Source organism: Neopelma chrysocephalum, unplaced genomic scaffold, assembly GCF_003984885.1.
Source record: "Neopelma chrysocephalum unplaced genomic scaffold, ASM398488v2 Primary Assembly neopelma1_97390, whole genome shotgun sequence".
Taxonomy (NCBI): domain Eukaryota; kingdom Metazoa; phylum Chordata; class Aves; order Passeriformes; family Pipridae; genus Neopelma; species Neopelma chrysocephalum.
This window is the reverse complement of record NW_020926031.1, coordinates 1,221,766-1,236,935: the sequence shown is the minus strand read 5'-3', so window position 1 is coordinate 1,236,935 and position 15,170 is coordinate 1,221,766. Positions and strand designations below refer to the sequence as shown.

The window sequence follows — 15,170 nt, the reverse complement described above, 5'->3', positions numbered from 1 at the left end:
GTGTGGGGTGGGATGTGGGGTTGCACACCCCACAAACAGGGCTTTGGGACAGCACTCTGCAGCTGCAAGCTGGACTTGAGGCAGGAGAAGTCTGGAGGGTTAAACCTGTGACCTTCCCCATAAGCAGCTAGCAAGGAGACCTGCCCCAGGCCCTGAGGCCAGTTCAGTGGCAAGAGGGCTCAGGTTCTCACCCCAGAATGTGTGCCTGTTGCCATGGAAACAGGTGATGGTGAGAGGAGGAATGCTGGTCAGCAGAAGGTGTGTGGCACCTTGGGTTTTCATGGCAGTGGGAGACTGTTTTCTGCGTTTTTCTGGAGTTCCTGTGGTCCTACAGAACAGGCAGGTTTGTTGGGCTGCTTTTTTTTTTTTTTTTTTAATTAGCTTTACAGGATGTTTGGGAGAGTTTGGGGGTGGGTGTCTCAGCCAGATCTACCCACTGCCCCCTCAGCTCCCACAATGTACTGGTACAACCCCAACTTGCACAGCAAAATACGACTCCAGGAGCTCTGAGACCAAATGGGGACAATGATGCTTCTTCCTCTGCTCAAAAGCCAATCCTCAGGACCTCTGGGAGAAGCCCCTGATGTTCCCAACCTGTGGCTGGACATGGTGCCAGAAGATCAGGCAATTATAGGGTGCAGATGAGGGGCTCAAGGTTTGAAAATGTGGCTCTGCACAGAGCCTTCAGCCCCATGTCCCCCATCTCAGGGATGAGCAGGGGCAGGCTGTGAAGAAGGACACATGTATCAGATGGTCCAGGAAAGCTCACAGAGCTTTCTTTCATTGCATTTCTTATTTTTGTTTTCTGTCCTTCCTTCTTCCAGTCACAGGGTCTGTGCATGGGAGAGTCAGGTTTGGGGTGAGGTGAAGGGCTTTTTTTCTAGAGACCTGGGCCCTTTATGTGTGTGCCCATGAAAACACACACAAACACATACACACACACACAAACACACACACACACACACACACTCCCCCCAAGTAATTTCTGTTAGTGCAGCCCAATGTTTTGCTCTCCAGCAAGCACTGAGGGTGGGTAGATCTGGGAGAGGGGTAGTTGTCTCCAGGTGCTGATGGGGAAACTGAAGCATGGAGCAGGGACTTGCAGTCCTCATCCATGCTGTGGTTACAGGTCATCCCATCGCCAACAGCATCCGACAAGCCTGCAGACATCAGGGAAAAGGTGCCTGGGAGATTTTCTCAGGACTACCCAGCAGTGGCCGGGCTCCCAGCCCCGTGACGTCCTTGGATGGGTCCCCAACCCCCCGGCATCAAACCCTGCCACCAAACCTCCGTCCACTCCAGCTCCCCACCATAAATCACTGCCCTCCATTGGCCGAGGACCTTTTAAAAAGGATTTATTAGGGGGGATTTAAGCACAGGCAGTGATACGGTTTCATAAATCGAAAGGCAATAGTGCTCATCGTTACCAGTTCATTTGGGGGGTGGCATCCCTGCTCCCCCCATTCCCACGGCCGTGCTAACAGCCTCCTCCCCGGCACCGCTGCCTCCACCGCTCCCCTTCGCCTCCCCGTCTGTGGAGACCGCGAGTGTGGAAAATCCCCAGACAGGGAGTGTAAATGCTTGTTCTTTGTAAATGAAGAACATAATTAACATTAAATTAAGGTAATACAAATGAAGACAACACAGAGCCTGACAGGATGAGTGTTTGGGGAGGCAGTAGAGAGAAGTGATTCATATTTTTAATTTACTGTACAAATAGACTAGCAGGGCTGGGGGGAAAAGGGCCATCCAAGTGGAGTGGGGATTTTTTTTTTTCCCACTGTTGTTTTGCTGTGCTTTAAGCACACAATGACTATTAAAGTCAACTGCCCATATAATAGGACATCTCCTACATGACTGCTCTCCGAAAGGCAGCTTGCTGTAGCAATAAATTCTAGGAGTGCCATCTGCTGGTGTGCACCCTTTGCCGGGCACACTCGCTTTGGCCACCCTCGCCTCGGCCACCCACACCCAGACCAGCCCCGGCACCCCGCAACCTCTGCAGAGACCTGCTCCAGCAGAGCCCTGGCCTTGGACCTGCAGGCACTCAAACAGAGTTGGGTTTTTTTTGGTGGGGTAACAAACACTTTTTTCCCACCCCAAATGTGTCCTCAAATTGTTCAAATTGTCTATCATATTTTTTTTAAGAGGTTGAGGGGGTGGGGTTGATGCCGAGGAAATATTTTAGGCTTTTAAAAGAAACAAATCTCTGTTCTCCACCCCTCCAAGGTGCTGGTTTTCAGATGAGTGCCTCTTACTCAGAACACAATTAAAAAAAAATCACTCATTTTAGATTTTTACCTGCAAAGAGACTGTTGACCACAACCTGTGTGAACTGCAGGCTGGGCTGGAGCTGGTTCTGCACTTTAGGAGATAAGAGTTGTGGTCTCAACCCAGGGAGGCCCAGCTGGAAGACGATTTTCAGCCAGGAGGGAGACAGGTTTACCATAGCACAAATGTGTCCATGGGACACCTGAAGCAGGCACATATAAACTCCACCAGCTTTACCCTGCTTTGAATGGTCCTGAGTAGCTGAGGCCTGCAGATGTGTTTGTAAATCACAGATTCACAGAATGGTTTGGGTTGGAAGGGACCTTAAAGATCATCTTGTTCCAACCCCCTCTGCCATGGGCAGGGACACCTTCCACTAGACCAGGTTACTCAGTGTCCCATCCAACTTGGCCTGGAACACTTCCAGGGGTGGGGCATCGACAGGTTCTCCTGGCAACCTATTCCTGTGCCTCATGACCCTCACAGTAAAAAATTTCTTCCTAATATCTGATCTAAACCTACCCTCTGTCAGTTTAAAGCCATTCTCCCTTGTCCTGTCACTACATGCCCTTGTAACAAGTCCCTCTCCAGCTCTCTTGCAACCTCTTTATCTACTGGAGGGTGCTTTAAGGTCACCCAAGAGCCTTATCTTCTCCAGGCTAAACCTCTATTATCTCAGCCTGTCTTCACAGGAGAGGTGCTCCAGCCCTCTGACCATATTCATGGCCTCTTCTGGACTTGCTCCAGCAGGTCCATGTCCTTCCTGTGCTGAGGGCCCCAGAGCTGGATGCAATACTCCAGGTGGGGTCTCACAAGGGTGTACCAGAGGGACAGAATCCCTCAGTCTCTTGGTCATGCCTCTTGTGATGCAGCTCAGGATACAATGGCTTCAAGGATATGTAGGTTTGCATTTCAGGGTCATACCAAGCCTCTTGTCCACCTCCAGGTTCCAGAATCAGCCCCTAAAACCCCTCAAATTCATCCAGGATCCAGGCTGCAGACATAGGGTCTATTTGCAAACTGACATGACCCCAGGAAATGCTCCCTATCTCTAGCATCCTTCTCCCACGGCTGCTGCACTGGAAACATGGATGATCTTAGTGAGACAGGAGACAGCTCTGTGGGGCAATGGGGCACTGCCCCAGCCCTGCTTTCTCCACATGGAAGAAGGCAGGAGGCAGAGCACACAGGAACCTCACCCCAGCCAAAACTGGTCCGTGATGGAGCCTCTGTAGTCAGGTGGGATTTGAGGGGAGTGAAGGCATCCACGTTGAGGTGACAGGGACAGTTCACTGTTAGAACACCTGGGGAAACCAGTGCAAGAATGTTTCAGCCTCAGGGGCTTGGTGAGTTCCCGGGATCCATCTTCCAGGAGCTCATCCTTGCTGCAGCCATAGGGACTGAGGGCACTGGCAGGGTATGAATTCTCCTTGTCTTGTCTGACCATGGCCCAGGGCCACTTGCTGCACCATCAAGCCCCAGTGATGGCACAGGGACACCAGGATGTGTCCAGCAAGCCTTTATCAGCTTCCCAGCTGGGATGTGACCATTCACCGTGAGCCAGGCACCCTCCAGGAGAGCTTACATGAAGGATCTGGAGATATCCACTGATGGGCCATAACCATTTCCTTGAGAAGCCCCTTTCAAAGCATCTGGAGAGTTTGAGCCAGGGCCTTCTTTCCCATTCCAGTGTGTCTGGGGTGAGTCCCAGCCCTCCATGCTGGAGGTATGTGAATACCTCAATGCTTAAACTCACCCACCCTCTAGCACTGGGCACATCAGGAGAAGGCACTTACACATTTGGAGAAAGCCACCTTCATCTTCATTTCTGCAAACCTTAAGAGGATCAGGAGCATTTCCAGGCATCCAATTAATTTCTCAGGCTCTTCTTTGCACCTTCTCCAGTCTTTCAAGGTCTGCTTGGACACTGCTAGAGAATACAGCCTTACCCTCACCAAATAGAACCAGTGCTTTTGGAGGCCTGAATCCAGAGAGCTGCTTTGGGCAGGGGGAAGCAGCTTTGGACATGGAGAAGCAGCTCAAAGCTCGTCCAGCTGTATCCTTCATGAGATGCTTGCAGCAGAGAGGCTGGGAATGCCTCACTGGGCAAGGCAAGCAGAGGGGAAGCCCAAATACTGTTTTTGCAGGAGTACCAGAGCAGTGGCAAGGGGCAGCTTGGACTGACAGCCCCAAAACAGAGATTCTGCCCCAATAGCTTCAACAAAAAAGATTATGAGTTGCTAGTGTTCCATGAGCACAGGGTTTCCTCACCCCCAGGTCCTGATGGAAAGAGGATGGACATGTCCTTTGGCACAATATTCTCAAAAGGGTCCCCAGGACCAAGTGCATCCAAAAGGCACCATGGAATTTGACCAGTGACCTCCAGTCCTTGGGAGGAGGGGACTGTTGGTGGTGTCTGAGGCTCTGGCAAAAATGGGCCTTGACCCCACATTTTGCAGGTCTGCCCCATCTCACCAGCCAGAACAGAGCAGTCCTTGGCTATAAGGCAACACCCCAGCTCCTTGGCTGTTCCAGGACCCCAGAATGGGGGGGCTGGTCCCAGGGGGGCCATTGCCTCCTACACGGAGGGCAGGGGTCATCTTCCAAGCTGCCCCACATGCTGGGTGGGAGAAATAGATAAATACCAGAATAAATAAATACAAGTGGCAAAGAGGCCTGAAATGATGCTGTCGTTTGCTGGGAATGAGAGACACAAGTGTAATTTAGGTTTTGATATTATCAAAGTCTCGCTGCTCTAAAACAGCAGGGCACTCAGTGCCTCATTAATAAAGGATAAACTTGGAGTCTATTTACAATGCACTTTTTGGGGTTATTTACACTCCATTATACATATGTAATGCTGCACATATTTACCGCTCTGTTCTGCTGCCGAGAGCAGCGGAGTCAGGAGGGAGGCAGAGTGGGAAGTGGTTGATGCTGTGGAGCCATGACCCCTGCTTTGACTGATGTCCTTTAAATGGCTTGAGATGCAGGAGAGTCCCAAGCTAGTGGCTTAGGATGGAGGTGATGGGACCAGGCACTGGGGACCCAGTATGGTCCAGTCCCCATGGGTCCAGCACCCACCCACCCCCAGAGGTGCCCTGAGGCTTTGCCAAGGGATGCAGGAAGGGTGGGCTCCTCACCAAGTGACCACAAGCACCAAACACACAAGCTGTGGGCCAATCACAGGGTGGGAACCTGGAGAAAAAGAGGGCTAAATTATTGGCAACAAAATAAATGATGTTTGCATTAGCATAAGAAGGGTTTGGCCACACAGCCCTCCCCACTGCCTGTGGTTTACCTCTTACCAGAACAAAATATTGTAGTTCTCCTGCAAACCATAACTCCTGGAGGGTCTGCTGGCCTGGGAGCCCCCAACCCCATGATGTTTGTGAGAGCTGCTGTGGGGGTCCTTGGTCACACAACTGCCATGCTCACAGCAGTCCTGGGACACAGGGCAGCCCCTCCCTCTGCAACACAGCCCCCAGGATTCAGGGCAGAGATATGGGAGACGTCGTGCTTGGAGAGCACCTTGGGGTCACAGCAATTAATGGGGTGCAGAAAAGGGATGTGGGTGTATCCTGGATCCCTTCATCCTCAAGGGCAAAGAATGCAGGGGTCCCATGGGAGCAGTCTTTGGGGCCAGCATGCGAGGCCAGGCACCAAGGGGCTTCCAGCAGGCTGTGGAGGGGCACAGCAGCTGGACAGTCTCCCCCAGCTCAGAGCTACTCTATGTTCCTTCTGCAACAGCCTCTGGCTTTGCATGACCCACCCGGGTAAGATGCAAGAGCCTAGGAGACATCCTGATCACCCTCCCTTTGACCTTTCCAGCCTCCTTGGGGAGGAGGAGAAATCCCTCATCCCATTCTGCTCTTCCCTGGCACTGGGGAAGCACCCACCCATTCCAGCACACTACAGCTTGCCGTCATTCCAGGCTGAACTTGCCGAACGATGGCTCTGGCGGCAATGGTCTTTATTAAACAGCTCACGTGGGCAGCTCTTGGCAAGGCTCCATACCCAGGAGTGATGAGAATCCTCTGCCACAGGGGGTGCCCTCGTCTCTGTGGGGGCATCTCTTCCAGCATGGGGGTCATGCACAGCAGTCAGTGCCACCCTGGTGCGTCATCCTGGCCACAGGCTGCGGCACAGTGACATGTCCTGGGAGACCCAGAGCTGACCAGGTCAGAGCAAATTGGCCCCCACTTTATTCCCCAGCCCCGAGCCTCTTCCACCATCCCGATCCCCTCCAGTCCACCCAGATCAGGGCAGGCTGGAGCCTGAGCCCTCCAGGGAGCTGTTATCCAAGGTCCCATAGCCATCGAGCCTCATCATTCCAATGAGATGGGCTGGGATGGAGAGGACGGAGCGGCGGGTGGCAAAGATGTGACTGATCTCCATGAAGGTTTTGTTCTTGGTCTCAGGGATGATGAAGTAGACGTACAGGGCCACCAGCAGGCAGACACCGCAGAAAACCAGGTAGCAAAAGGCACCGGCTGACATCTGGGGACAATAAGAGTAGGATGGGGCAGAGAGTCAGGTACTCTCAAACTGGGCATGGCACGAGACAGTGTCCCCTCCCATCACCCCTCCCTAGGCTGGCTCCAGCCAGCACTGAGCTGAGCCAGGAGCATGAGCATCTCTCAGGTTAAGCCTGACTTGGCACCCTATTGTGGGAGAGCAGCAGGGCTGTGTCCATCCCCTCCTTCTTCCATGGCCCCTCTGGACTGGTACCTGCAAGAAGGGGAAGATGAAGCCAATGGTGAAGTTGCAGAGCCAGTTGAGGGACCCCCCCACGATGTAGGCAGCTGGGCGGTGCGACTGCGTGAAGAGCTCGGCTGTCATCAGGAAGGGGACACCAGCTGCAGAGGGAAGGGACAGATCAAGGATATGGGGGACAGGCTGCCTCAAGCACCCCTGGGGTCAACGGGTCCTGTCCATCTCAGTCCTGTGGCCAAAGGGTTGGAGCCCAGCAAGACTCAGGGTTTAAACTGCTGGTGCTGGGACAGCTGGAGGGGACAGGGAGTGTTGTGGACCAGTGTCCTGCCTTTGGCCTCCCTTTGGGATATGTCTTGGTGGGTGGGTGATGATCCCCCTGACATACCACACTTGCACATTGCTGGGTGCTGAGGCCAGTTTCACAAGCTGTGTGACCTAAAGTTTCAGGTTGAGTCAAAATAAGGGTGGAATATTTCATCTGGATCCTCATTTTTCAATAATTTTTCTAAATACTGACACATTAAATCTCCTAGAGATCACGGGCATGGAGAAAAATCTTCCTGGCACCCTCCATAATGCTCTTTCCAGGCTCTCTTGATCAAAACAGTTCAGAAAATTTCCTTCTATCAATTAGCTTCTATCCCACTGTGGCTGATTTAGGCAGGAAAGAAGCAACCACATTTCTGAGCATCAGAATTTCCCACAGGACACAGACATGTTATTTTCCAACTACTTTTCCCATGTGTGTGGAAATGATTTTCCAAGCCAGCTTGTTACTGGACTAAAAACTGGACATGGGTTGTGACTACTTCTCCTGGAAGGGCTCAGCCTCTCCTGCCATGTGTCACTGAGCCAGCAGCCATGGGTCCCAGGACTGTCCCTGTGCTGGAGAGCAGGATCCAAGGTCCAGAAGACATCCCAAGACACATGGGAATCTGGCAAGGGACTGTATTTGATATGTATTTGACATGACTGGAGCCCCATTGCCTGGCACAGGGCTGGCTGGGACGTCTTTATAAAGGATGCTCTAAGGGAAAAGATAAACCAAAAAACAAGTGCTAAGAAGTAAGGGAGGAGTGGAGCCCCTGATGGACTCTTATTCACAGCTTGCCCAGAACACAGATATATATATTTTTTGTTTGTTTTAAAACTCCTATTCATCATTGTTTGTGAACAATGAGCCATTAAAATCCTAATTAAAGATGTAATTACAGTGAATAAAGTCTAGGTTGAGGATGAATTACAGATCTGTTGGCAGCTCTGCTAATACATCAACTGGGTAAACCAGTCCAGGTTTCACTCCTGGCTGTTCGAGCCTGCACTTGGTTAGGGACAGGATGATGTTCTGCACTGTGATGGGAGGCACCTCCAGAGAGGTCTGAGGAAGGCTGCCAGGGCTTTCATCCTGCTTGGCCCTGGAGCAGGGACAAGGAGGAGGAGGTAGAGTGTGCCCTGGGGATGTATGGGGCTGGAGAGGTTTGTGGGAGGTTTCACCTGTGGGGTGCAGCACGGTAAACCAGGGCCTGGCCACAGGGATGGGGCCAAGGCTCAGGTTCTCCAAATCCTGGTGGTCCCCTGGGACCCCCATTCCCACTCCATCGCCCCCCGCTCCCCAGGTCCCAGCCCCACCTGGTCCCATGCAGAAGCCAGCGATGATGCCGACCACGCAGGCGACGCTGACGTAGTGCATCCAGGGCAGGGCAGCCTGTGAGGGGACACTGGGCTGAAGCTGCTTGGCTCGGTGGTGGCCCTTGGAGTCAGTGGCCACGCAGGACACATCAGTGAGATGCAGGCAAGCAGTGGGTGGTTTGGGGCAAAGCTAGTGAGGTTCAACCTTGGCCAAGATCTGCAGCTCATGATGTTGAGATGTCCCCAGAGTCATAGGAACATCCCCTGGGAGCAGACAGAAGAAGGAGGACCCTGCAAACCTCTCCACCTCCCCTGGCATTTCACAGCTGCCTGTCTGGTAGCAACAATTTCTGCAGAAAAGCTACCAGAAGCAGCAGGACTTTTCTCATTTGAATTTGTGTTTTCTTTTTTGTTCTTTGCACTAAAATTTCCTTCTCTTTAACTTTGAATGGAACGTATTACTTGGGAGAGCCAGTGCACCTCTCATTTCCATGCATGCTCCCTCCCCCAAGGTGACACCCAGCCTTACATCACCCAACCCCCACTAATGCCCCAGCCCAGGGAGTGGCAGCGGCCCTGGGGGTGGCAGTGGCCAGACCAACCTGCAGCAGCAGGGAGACAGTGATGCCAGCCGAGCAGATGCCCATGGCGCAGAAGCCGATGATGATGAGAGGTCGCCTGCCCACCTTCTCGATGGTGAAGCACTGCCAGAGGAGAGCAGAGAGGGGTGGTGGGGAGCTCCAAGGTGGATGGGAGCACCCCTGAACCCCAGATCCAGCTGAAGGTGGGAGGATGCTCCTGGGCAGCCCCAGGTCAGAGCTCCAGGGCTGGGGCTGAGGCATGTAAAGTGCAAGGGGTGAGCACGCATGGGGCAGGAGAGGGGTCCCACAGAGTCCCATTAGGCTGCAGGGTCAGGGCTGACTAGGGTGACCCTATGGCTGCATTCCCACCAGTGCCAAGTGGAGGTGCTGGGCTGAGCACGGGGTGTTTGTGGGGCAGTGGGCAGAGGCAGGGTGTGGGCAGGCAGCGCAGCGGCTGGAGCAGGCAGGGTATTGACAGCAGAACAAATGCCTGTAATTTTATAACCAATCTTGGCGTGTCCATCGGGGGCCATTTGAGGGGCTGCTCCTGAGCAATCTGGCTCTATGCCGGGCGGCTGCCGGGGGGTTGGGGCAGCCCCACAGCCAGGGGAGGGGAGAAGGGGGCACCCTTCAGAGAGGCAGGGGGCCCACTCTGCAGTGGGTTGCTATGGGGAGAGGGGAGACCCCCCCACTCATTCCTGATTTTCTGGGAAAAGCCACTGACATCCATCTCTCTAATTGTCAGGGTGTGGATTTAGTGCTAGGTGGCTTGGGATGGCCCTGGGTGACACTTGCAGATGGGACAAGGGACATAAATCTGCCCAGCCCAGTGCTAACTCTCCAGCTAAATGAGGGCTGGCTGAGGGGGCAGAGCTGCTAGTCTGGGACCAGGCCAGTGCTTGGCTGGGGGGGCAGACTGGGACATGTGGCTCTGCTAACAGAGTGACAATGAAAGTGGGAGCCAGAAGGAACTTCTAGCCCTCTCCATCATCTCCAACCTGCTCCTTGCCTGGCATCTCTCCCCAACCTCCCTGCTATCCCAAAATTCTCCCACCCCTTCTAGATGTGACCCCCAAACTGAGTCTGTCTCATCCCATCTCCCATCCCCATTTCCCTGTCAAACTCTCTGTCCCACCACAAAAGGGACATCTGTGCTGTGGCACAGATGACATTTGGGGATCCATTCAGCCCCTCGTTTGATGGTGCTGGGAGCTGGCAACAAGGCTTAGGCATGGAGGGGCTGTGTCCGTCTGTCCATCCATCACTCACCCCAATCAGCCCAGCAATGATTTCAATGGCACCAGTGCCCACGGTGGTGTAGGGGATCTGGGACACAGGGATCCCAACGTTCTCGAAGATGACGTTGGTGTAAAACCAAATCTGCCGAGGAGGGGACATAGCATGAGCAGGGGTTGGAGCCGTAGGACACTTGATGAAATGAGCTGCCAGGTCTCAGCTCAGCCTCTGCAGAGCCAGGTCCTGGAGCAAGGACCCTGCAGAGCTTACGGCATCAATCCCTGAGAGCTGCATGCCGGCATTCACCACCACCACCGAGAGGGTCTGCCAGTGGACAGAGCGGTCCCGCAGCAGCTGCCACACAGAGACCATCTCCATGGAGGAGAGCGACTGCTGTTCCTCCTTCATCTCCTCGATCACATCCTGCACATCAGGGGTCCCCAGGAACTGGTGCAGTGCTGTGGGAAGAGCAGGGGTCACGGACACATGTCTCCCCATCCCAGGGTGGATGCTCTTTGGTATGGCACAGGGCAGGGGCTTGGCTCTGCTCTGGCTCAGCCTCCCCAGGAGACCTCCCTGACCTGTGGGGCTCGGCATCCATAGGAACTTGGGAAAAGCCTCACCCACAGTGATGGGCACTATGGAAATGCTGTGGCACAACTGCATGGGACGGAAGGACTGAACCATAAGGATTGTGGTGGGCTGTGAGGTCTGGGTGTGGAAGGGTGCCATGAGGATGCACCTTGGTCTTGGGAGTCCTTGGAGAAGCGCCCAGCTTCTGGAGGGCCAGTCTCCCCCAAGATATCCCCTCACCCTTGGTGGCTCCACAGACATCGTTTCTCTCTATCAGCAAGTATCGTGGGCTCTCAGGGAAGCAGTGCAGCAGCAGGAGCTGGAGGGAGGCAGGAACAACCACCACTGACAGCAAAAGGGGCCAGAATCTGTCCTGAGAGGAGTTGAAATAGGACAAGTCATGGGAAGGGCAAAGCAGGGTCCAGCACGTGTGGGCTGGCGTACTGTGCTCACCTCGCCCAGCAGCTCCGGGAGGCTCAGGACCTGCGCAGCAAAAACCCCCAGGCAGATGAAGATAGTAGGCATGAGGCCCAGGAAACCCCGCAGGTTCTTGGGAGCGATTTCTCCCAGGTAGAGGGGCACCACGCTGAGACAGATACCTGGCAGGGACAGGAATGACTGGGATGGGAGAGGTAGTGGGGAGAAAGGTGCCTGGCCAGAGACTTGGTGCATCTCCCCCCATGCCCAGCATCAGCCACAGCAGGGACCCCATGGCCAGGGAGGTGCCCTGTCTGTACCAGAGACCCCTCCACAGAGACTGGGGGGAATATGAAGTTTTCTCCAGCCCCCTGTGAAGGGGCTGTAGGGGACTGAGCTGTAAGGAAGGGTTTGTGCACTCGTACCTGAGTGGAGCCCTGTGATGGAGCGACCGATGATCACCATCTCAGGGGACCCCAGCTCCCGGCTGAAGCCCATGAAGCCGCTGGCCAGGAGGACGAGGAGAGCACTGCGGCTCAGAGCGCCATTCCTAGCAGGCACAAGCAGAAGGGCAGTTCCTCCCATCCCACCCCATCCCTCAATCACCCTGTCCCATGGTATGACACCCTTACCTGCCGTATCGCTCCACCAGCATCCCAACCAGCAGGGAGCCCACCAGCCCTCCCAGGGCAAAGATGGAGACAGTCAGAGAGTAGAGGAGGGTCAAGGGGCCAGGGGTCAGCTCGTGTCCATACCGCTGGGACCACGTGGCATTGTAGAAAGCCTTTATGTGCTGCAGGGCAGAGACACACATGGGCACCAAATGTACTGGGAGAAAGGGGAAGACAAGGGAAGACAGGCTCTATAGGAACAATGCCATGAGTTTAACAGCATTGCAGGAGATGCTGGGCAAGACATGACAGAGGATGACTATGATGTGCTGGTTGGGTTGCTCAGCCTGTGTCAGCATCAGAGAGGCTTAACGGCAGCTTAAAGATGCCAGACAGAGTTTGAGCTAGAGCAAGGAGATTGCGGCCAGCTTTCCCCAGCCTCTGCCTTCCCAGGGGGACCAGTTTGGAGTACATGAACACAGCCTCCTCCCGTGTCCCTCCCATGCCGTTCCTCTCCCTGGACTGCTTTCCATGGGTGACTGCCCAAGGAAAATGTCAGCATTTTGATGTGGGGATGCTGGGCAGCGATCCCTCCACCCTCCTAGAGGGGGATACAGAGCCCTTTTCCCTGCTTCCAGAGAGGCTGCCTGTCCCTTACCACTGCTGGTGAGTTCACCACGGCAAGGTTGTAGCCATAGAGCATGGAGGAGCCAAAAGACACCAGAAGGGTGACCGACAGCAGGGGGAAGGTGAGACGCTGGGAGAGAGGAAGAAGGATGAGCATGGCACTGATCAGCAGAGCCAGGGGCCAAGATCATGTGTCATGTCAAGGGTCACTGTCCCTTTTCCAGCAGGGATGACCCTGGCCCAGGGCAAAGACCCACACGTGATGGAGCCCTGAGCTGGGCACCACTTCTGGCTAGTGCCCAGCACCCAGTGCAGACAATCCAGCTTTCCCCAGTCTTGTGGCTGTGGTGTGAGGCTTTTTTTACTCTGGTGGGGGCCCAGCCTGAGTAAACTAGGCAACCTGTCCCCAGCTGGGAGTGGGCAGCAGATGGAAAGGGGCAGGAAGGGGAGGGAGGGACACCCCTCCCTTCACTCGATGGGGCAAATGGCACTGCTGAGAGCGGCCCAGCACCATTGAAAGGTGCAGGTCCCCAGGGAAGGTCTCGGCCCCCCCTCCCCAAACACCACGTGCACCCATCTCCTAAACCCTCGCCCCCACCAACACCTCTGTCTCCTGCCCCGGCTGCTGGGGCTCCTCACTGCAGAGAGCCCGCGGCCGCGGGGGAACAGAGCCCGTGCCCCGACCCAGCGATCTGGGTGCCCAGGAGCGTTCAGAGCACTTCCAGCTGCAGGAGCACCCCTGGGTGCTGCACCCGGCTGTCTCCCCCTGAACAATGAGCGTCTCCCATCCCCGCAGCGACAGGACTGGGACGGGGTGTACGCGGAGTGATTCTGCATCCCACGGGAGCAGCCACGCTCCCCAGCACCCAGAGCCCGGCCCTCCTCGCAACACCCCCCGCACGGTAGCCGGATCCGTAGCACCTAGCAGCTCCCGGCTCACGCACAGCAAATCCCCCCTAATCCCATCAGGAATCCCGAGCTGGGAAAAAAGGGAGGGTGGTGTCAGGCCATGGGGGCGTCAGGCCAGGGTCCTGGGGGAACGGGGCACCGTAAGGCAGGAGAGGAGCAGGGATGGCGCAGCCCCCCCCGGCCCGCAGGGACAGCTCACCCCAGTGATGTCCCCGCCGGGCCGCGGGGTCCCTTTCCCGACCGTCGGGGAGAGGCTGCAGGCGGAGCGCGGGGAGGGGGGAGAAGGAGAGGGGGAGGAAGGCAGCCCCGGTCCGGCGGCCTGGCTGGTCTCTCCCATTTTTAGATGGAGGAAGGAGGGGGTGAGGGAAGGGAAGGCAGGGCAGGGCAGGCAGCCCGGGTGCCCCGGGGCTCATTGGAGGCGCCTGAGCGGCCGGAGGAGGAGTCCGGGGGCCTCCTCCCTCGCCGAGGGCAGGGGCAGCACCTCCGGGCTGCCCAGCCCGCTGAGGGGTCACGGCCAAGCCTGGGGACAGTGGGACGACCGATGTGATGCTCTGCCACCGTTGAGAGCTCCCGCATGTCCCCTCCAAACGGGGGTGGCCTCGAGGACCGTAAGCAGGGCAACATCACTGCACCACCCCCCGAGGCGGGGACATCACCCAAGACCTCGATCACCTCCGGCCCCTCTGCCACCGTGGGGCTGATGTGCCCCAGTCCCTGCGGCTCGGGAGGAGCCTGGTAGCCATACGACCATGGCTCGGGGCAGGTGCATTCGCTGGATATGGAGGGGCACAGCCCCGAGCCCCAGAGAGGAGAGACTCGGCTCATAGAAGCTCAGAGGAATCCAATTTTGCTGCGGCCAGGAGCTGCTTCCCCTGCTGCTAGTGAAGTGCCTTTAATTAGCAGCCTAATAGCAAGTTCTTAATTTGCCGAACAGCCAGTTGAAGTGATAGGGACCCCACTAAGCCAGGGCTGGCAACAGCTCCAAGGGCTTAAAAGGGACAGGTCCCGACAGGCTGCCCCCACTCAGGACGGTCCTGCTGGGCTGGGAAAGCAGAGCAGACCTGGGAGAGCCTCACAGGCACAGGCACCCAAGCCCGTGGGGTATGCCCAGCCCCAAACGGGCTCTCTGGGGTGAGGGAGAGCCCGGGCACGACTCCTCCCACACAGGATGTTCCAGCTCCTCTCTCCTCCCTCTGTGTGAGCCTTCACCTCCTCCTGAAAGCACCGGGCCCTCCCCCTCAGCCACTAGCCCTTCCCAGCTTCCTAGCGTTCAGCTTTTCCCAGGGCAGGCACCCATTCAAGAGCTTCTGTGTCTTGCCCAGATTCAGTTTCTCCAGGTCTTGATTGGGGCATCACCTTTAACTTTGTGCAGTAGTGCTGGGCTACAGAGACCTCGGTGACAGGGTCACAGTAAGGGAGACCTGTAGGGAGCCACAGTTCTTCTGGGGATTGTCCTGGTTCATTCCCAGAGCAGAAGGAGGAAGATCCATTTATTGGACATGCCCAGGGGTGAGATGACCCAGCAGGAGGAGGACATACAGCCTATGGGTTCCAGCCAGGCCCAAAGCACTTGCAGTGCTGCAGGGCAGCCCTAAACGCC

General features: G+C 55.8%; 1 protein-coding gene across 1 annotated transcript; it reads right to left on the bottom strand.

Annotated features, from left to right (window-relative positions):
* Positions 1-6,289: 6,289 nt before the first annotated feature.
* LOC113961670 (solute carrier family 2, facilitated glucose transporter member 5-like) lies at positions 6,290-13,907 on the bottom strand. The gene is made up of 12 exons (XM_027672115.1): positions 13,770-13,907; positions 12,693-12,791; positions 12,056-12,216; positions 11,849-11,973; positions 11,460-11,605; positions 11,247-11,325; positions 10,704-10,891; positions 10,467-10,577; positions 9,219-9,320; positions 8,617-8,692; positions 7,003-7,130; positions 6,290-6,771 (listed from the first exon to the last, which is right to left on the bottom strand). The coding sequence occupies exons 1-12, from the start codon at positions 13,905-13,907 to the stop codon at positions 6,532-6,534; spliced, it is 1,593 nt and encodes a 530-aa protein (XP_027527916.1). The 3' UTR covers positions 6,290-6,531.
* Between the last annotated feature and the right edge of the window lie 1,263 nt (positions 13,908-15,170).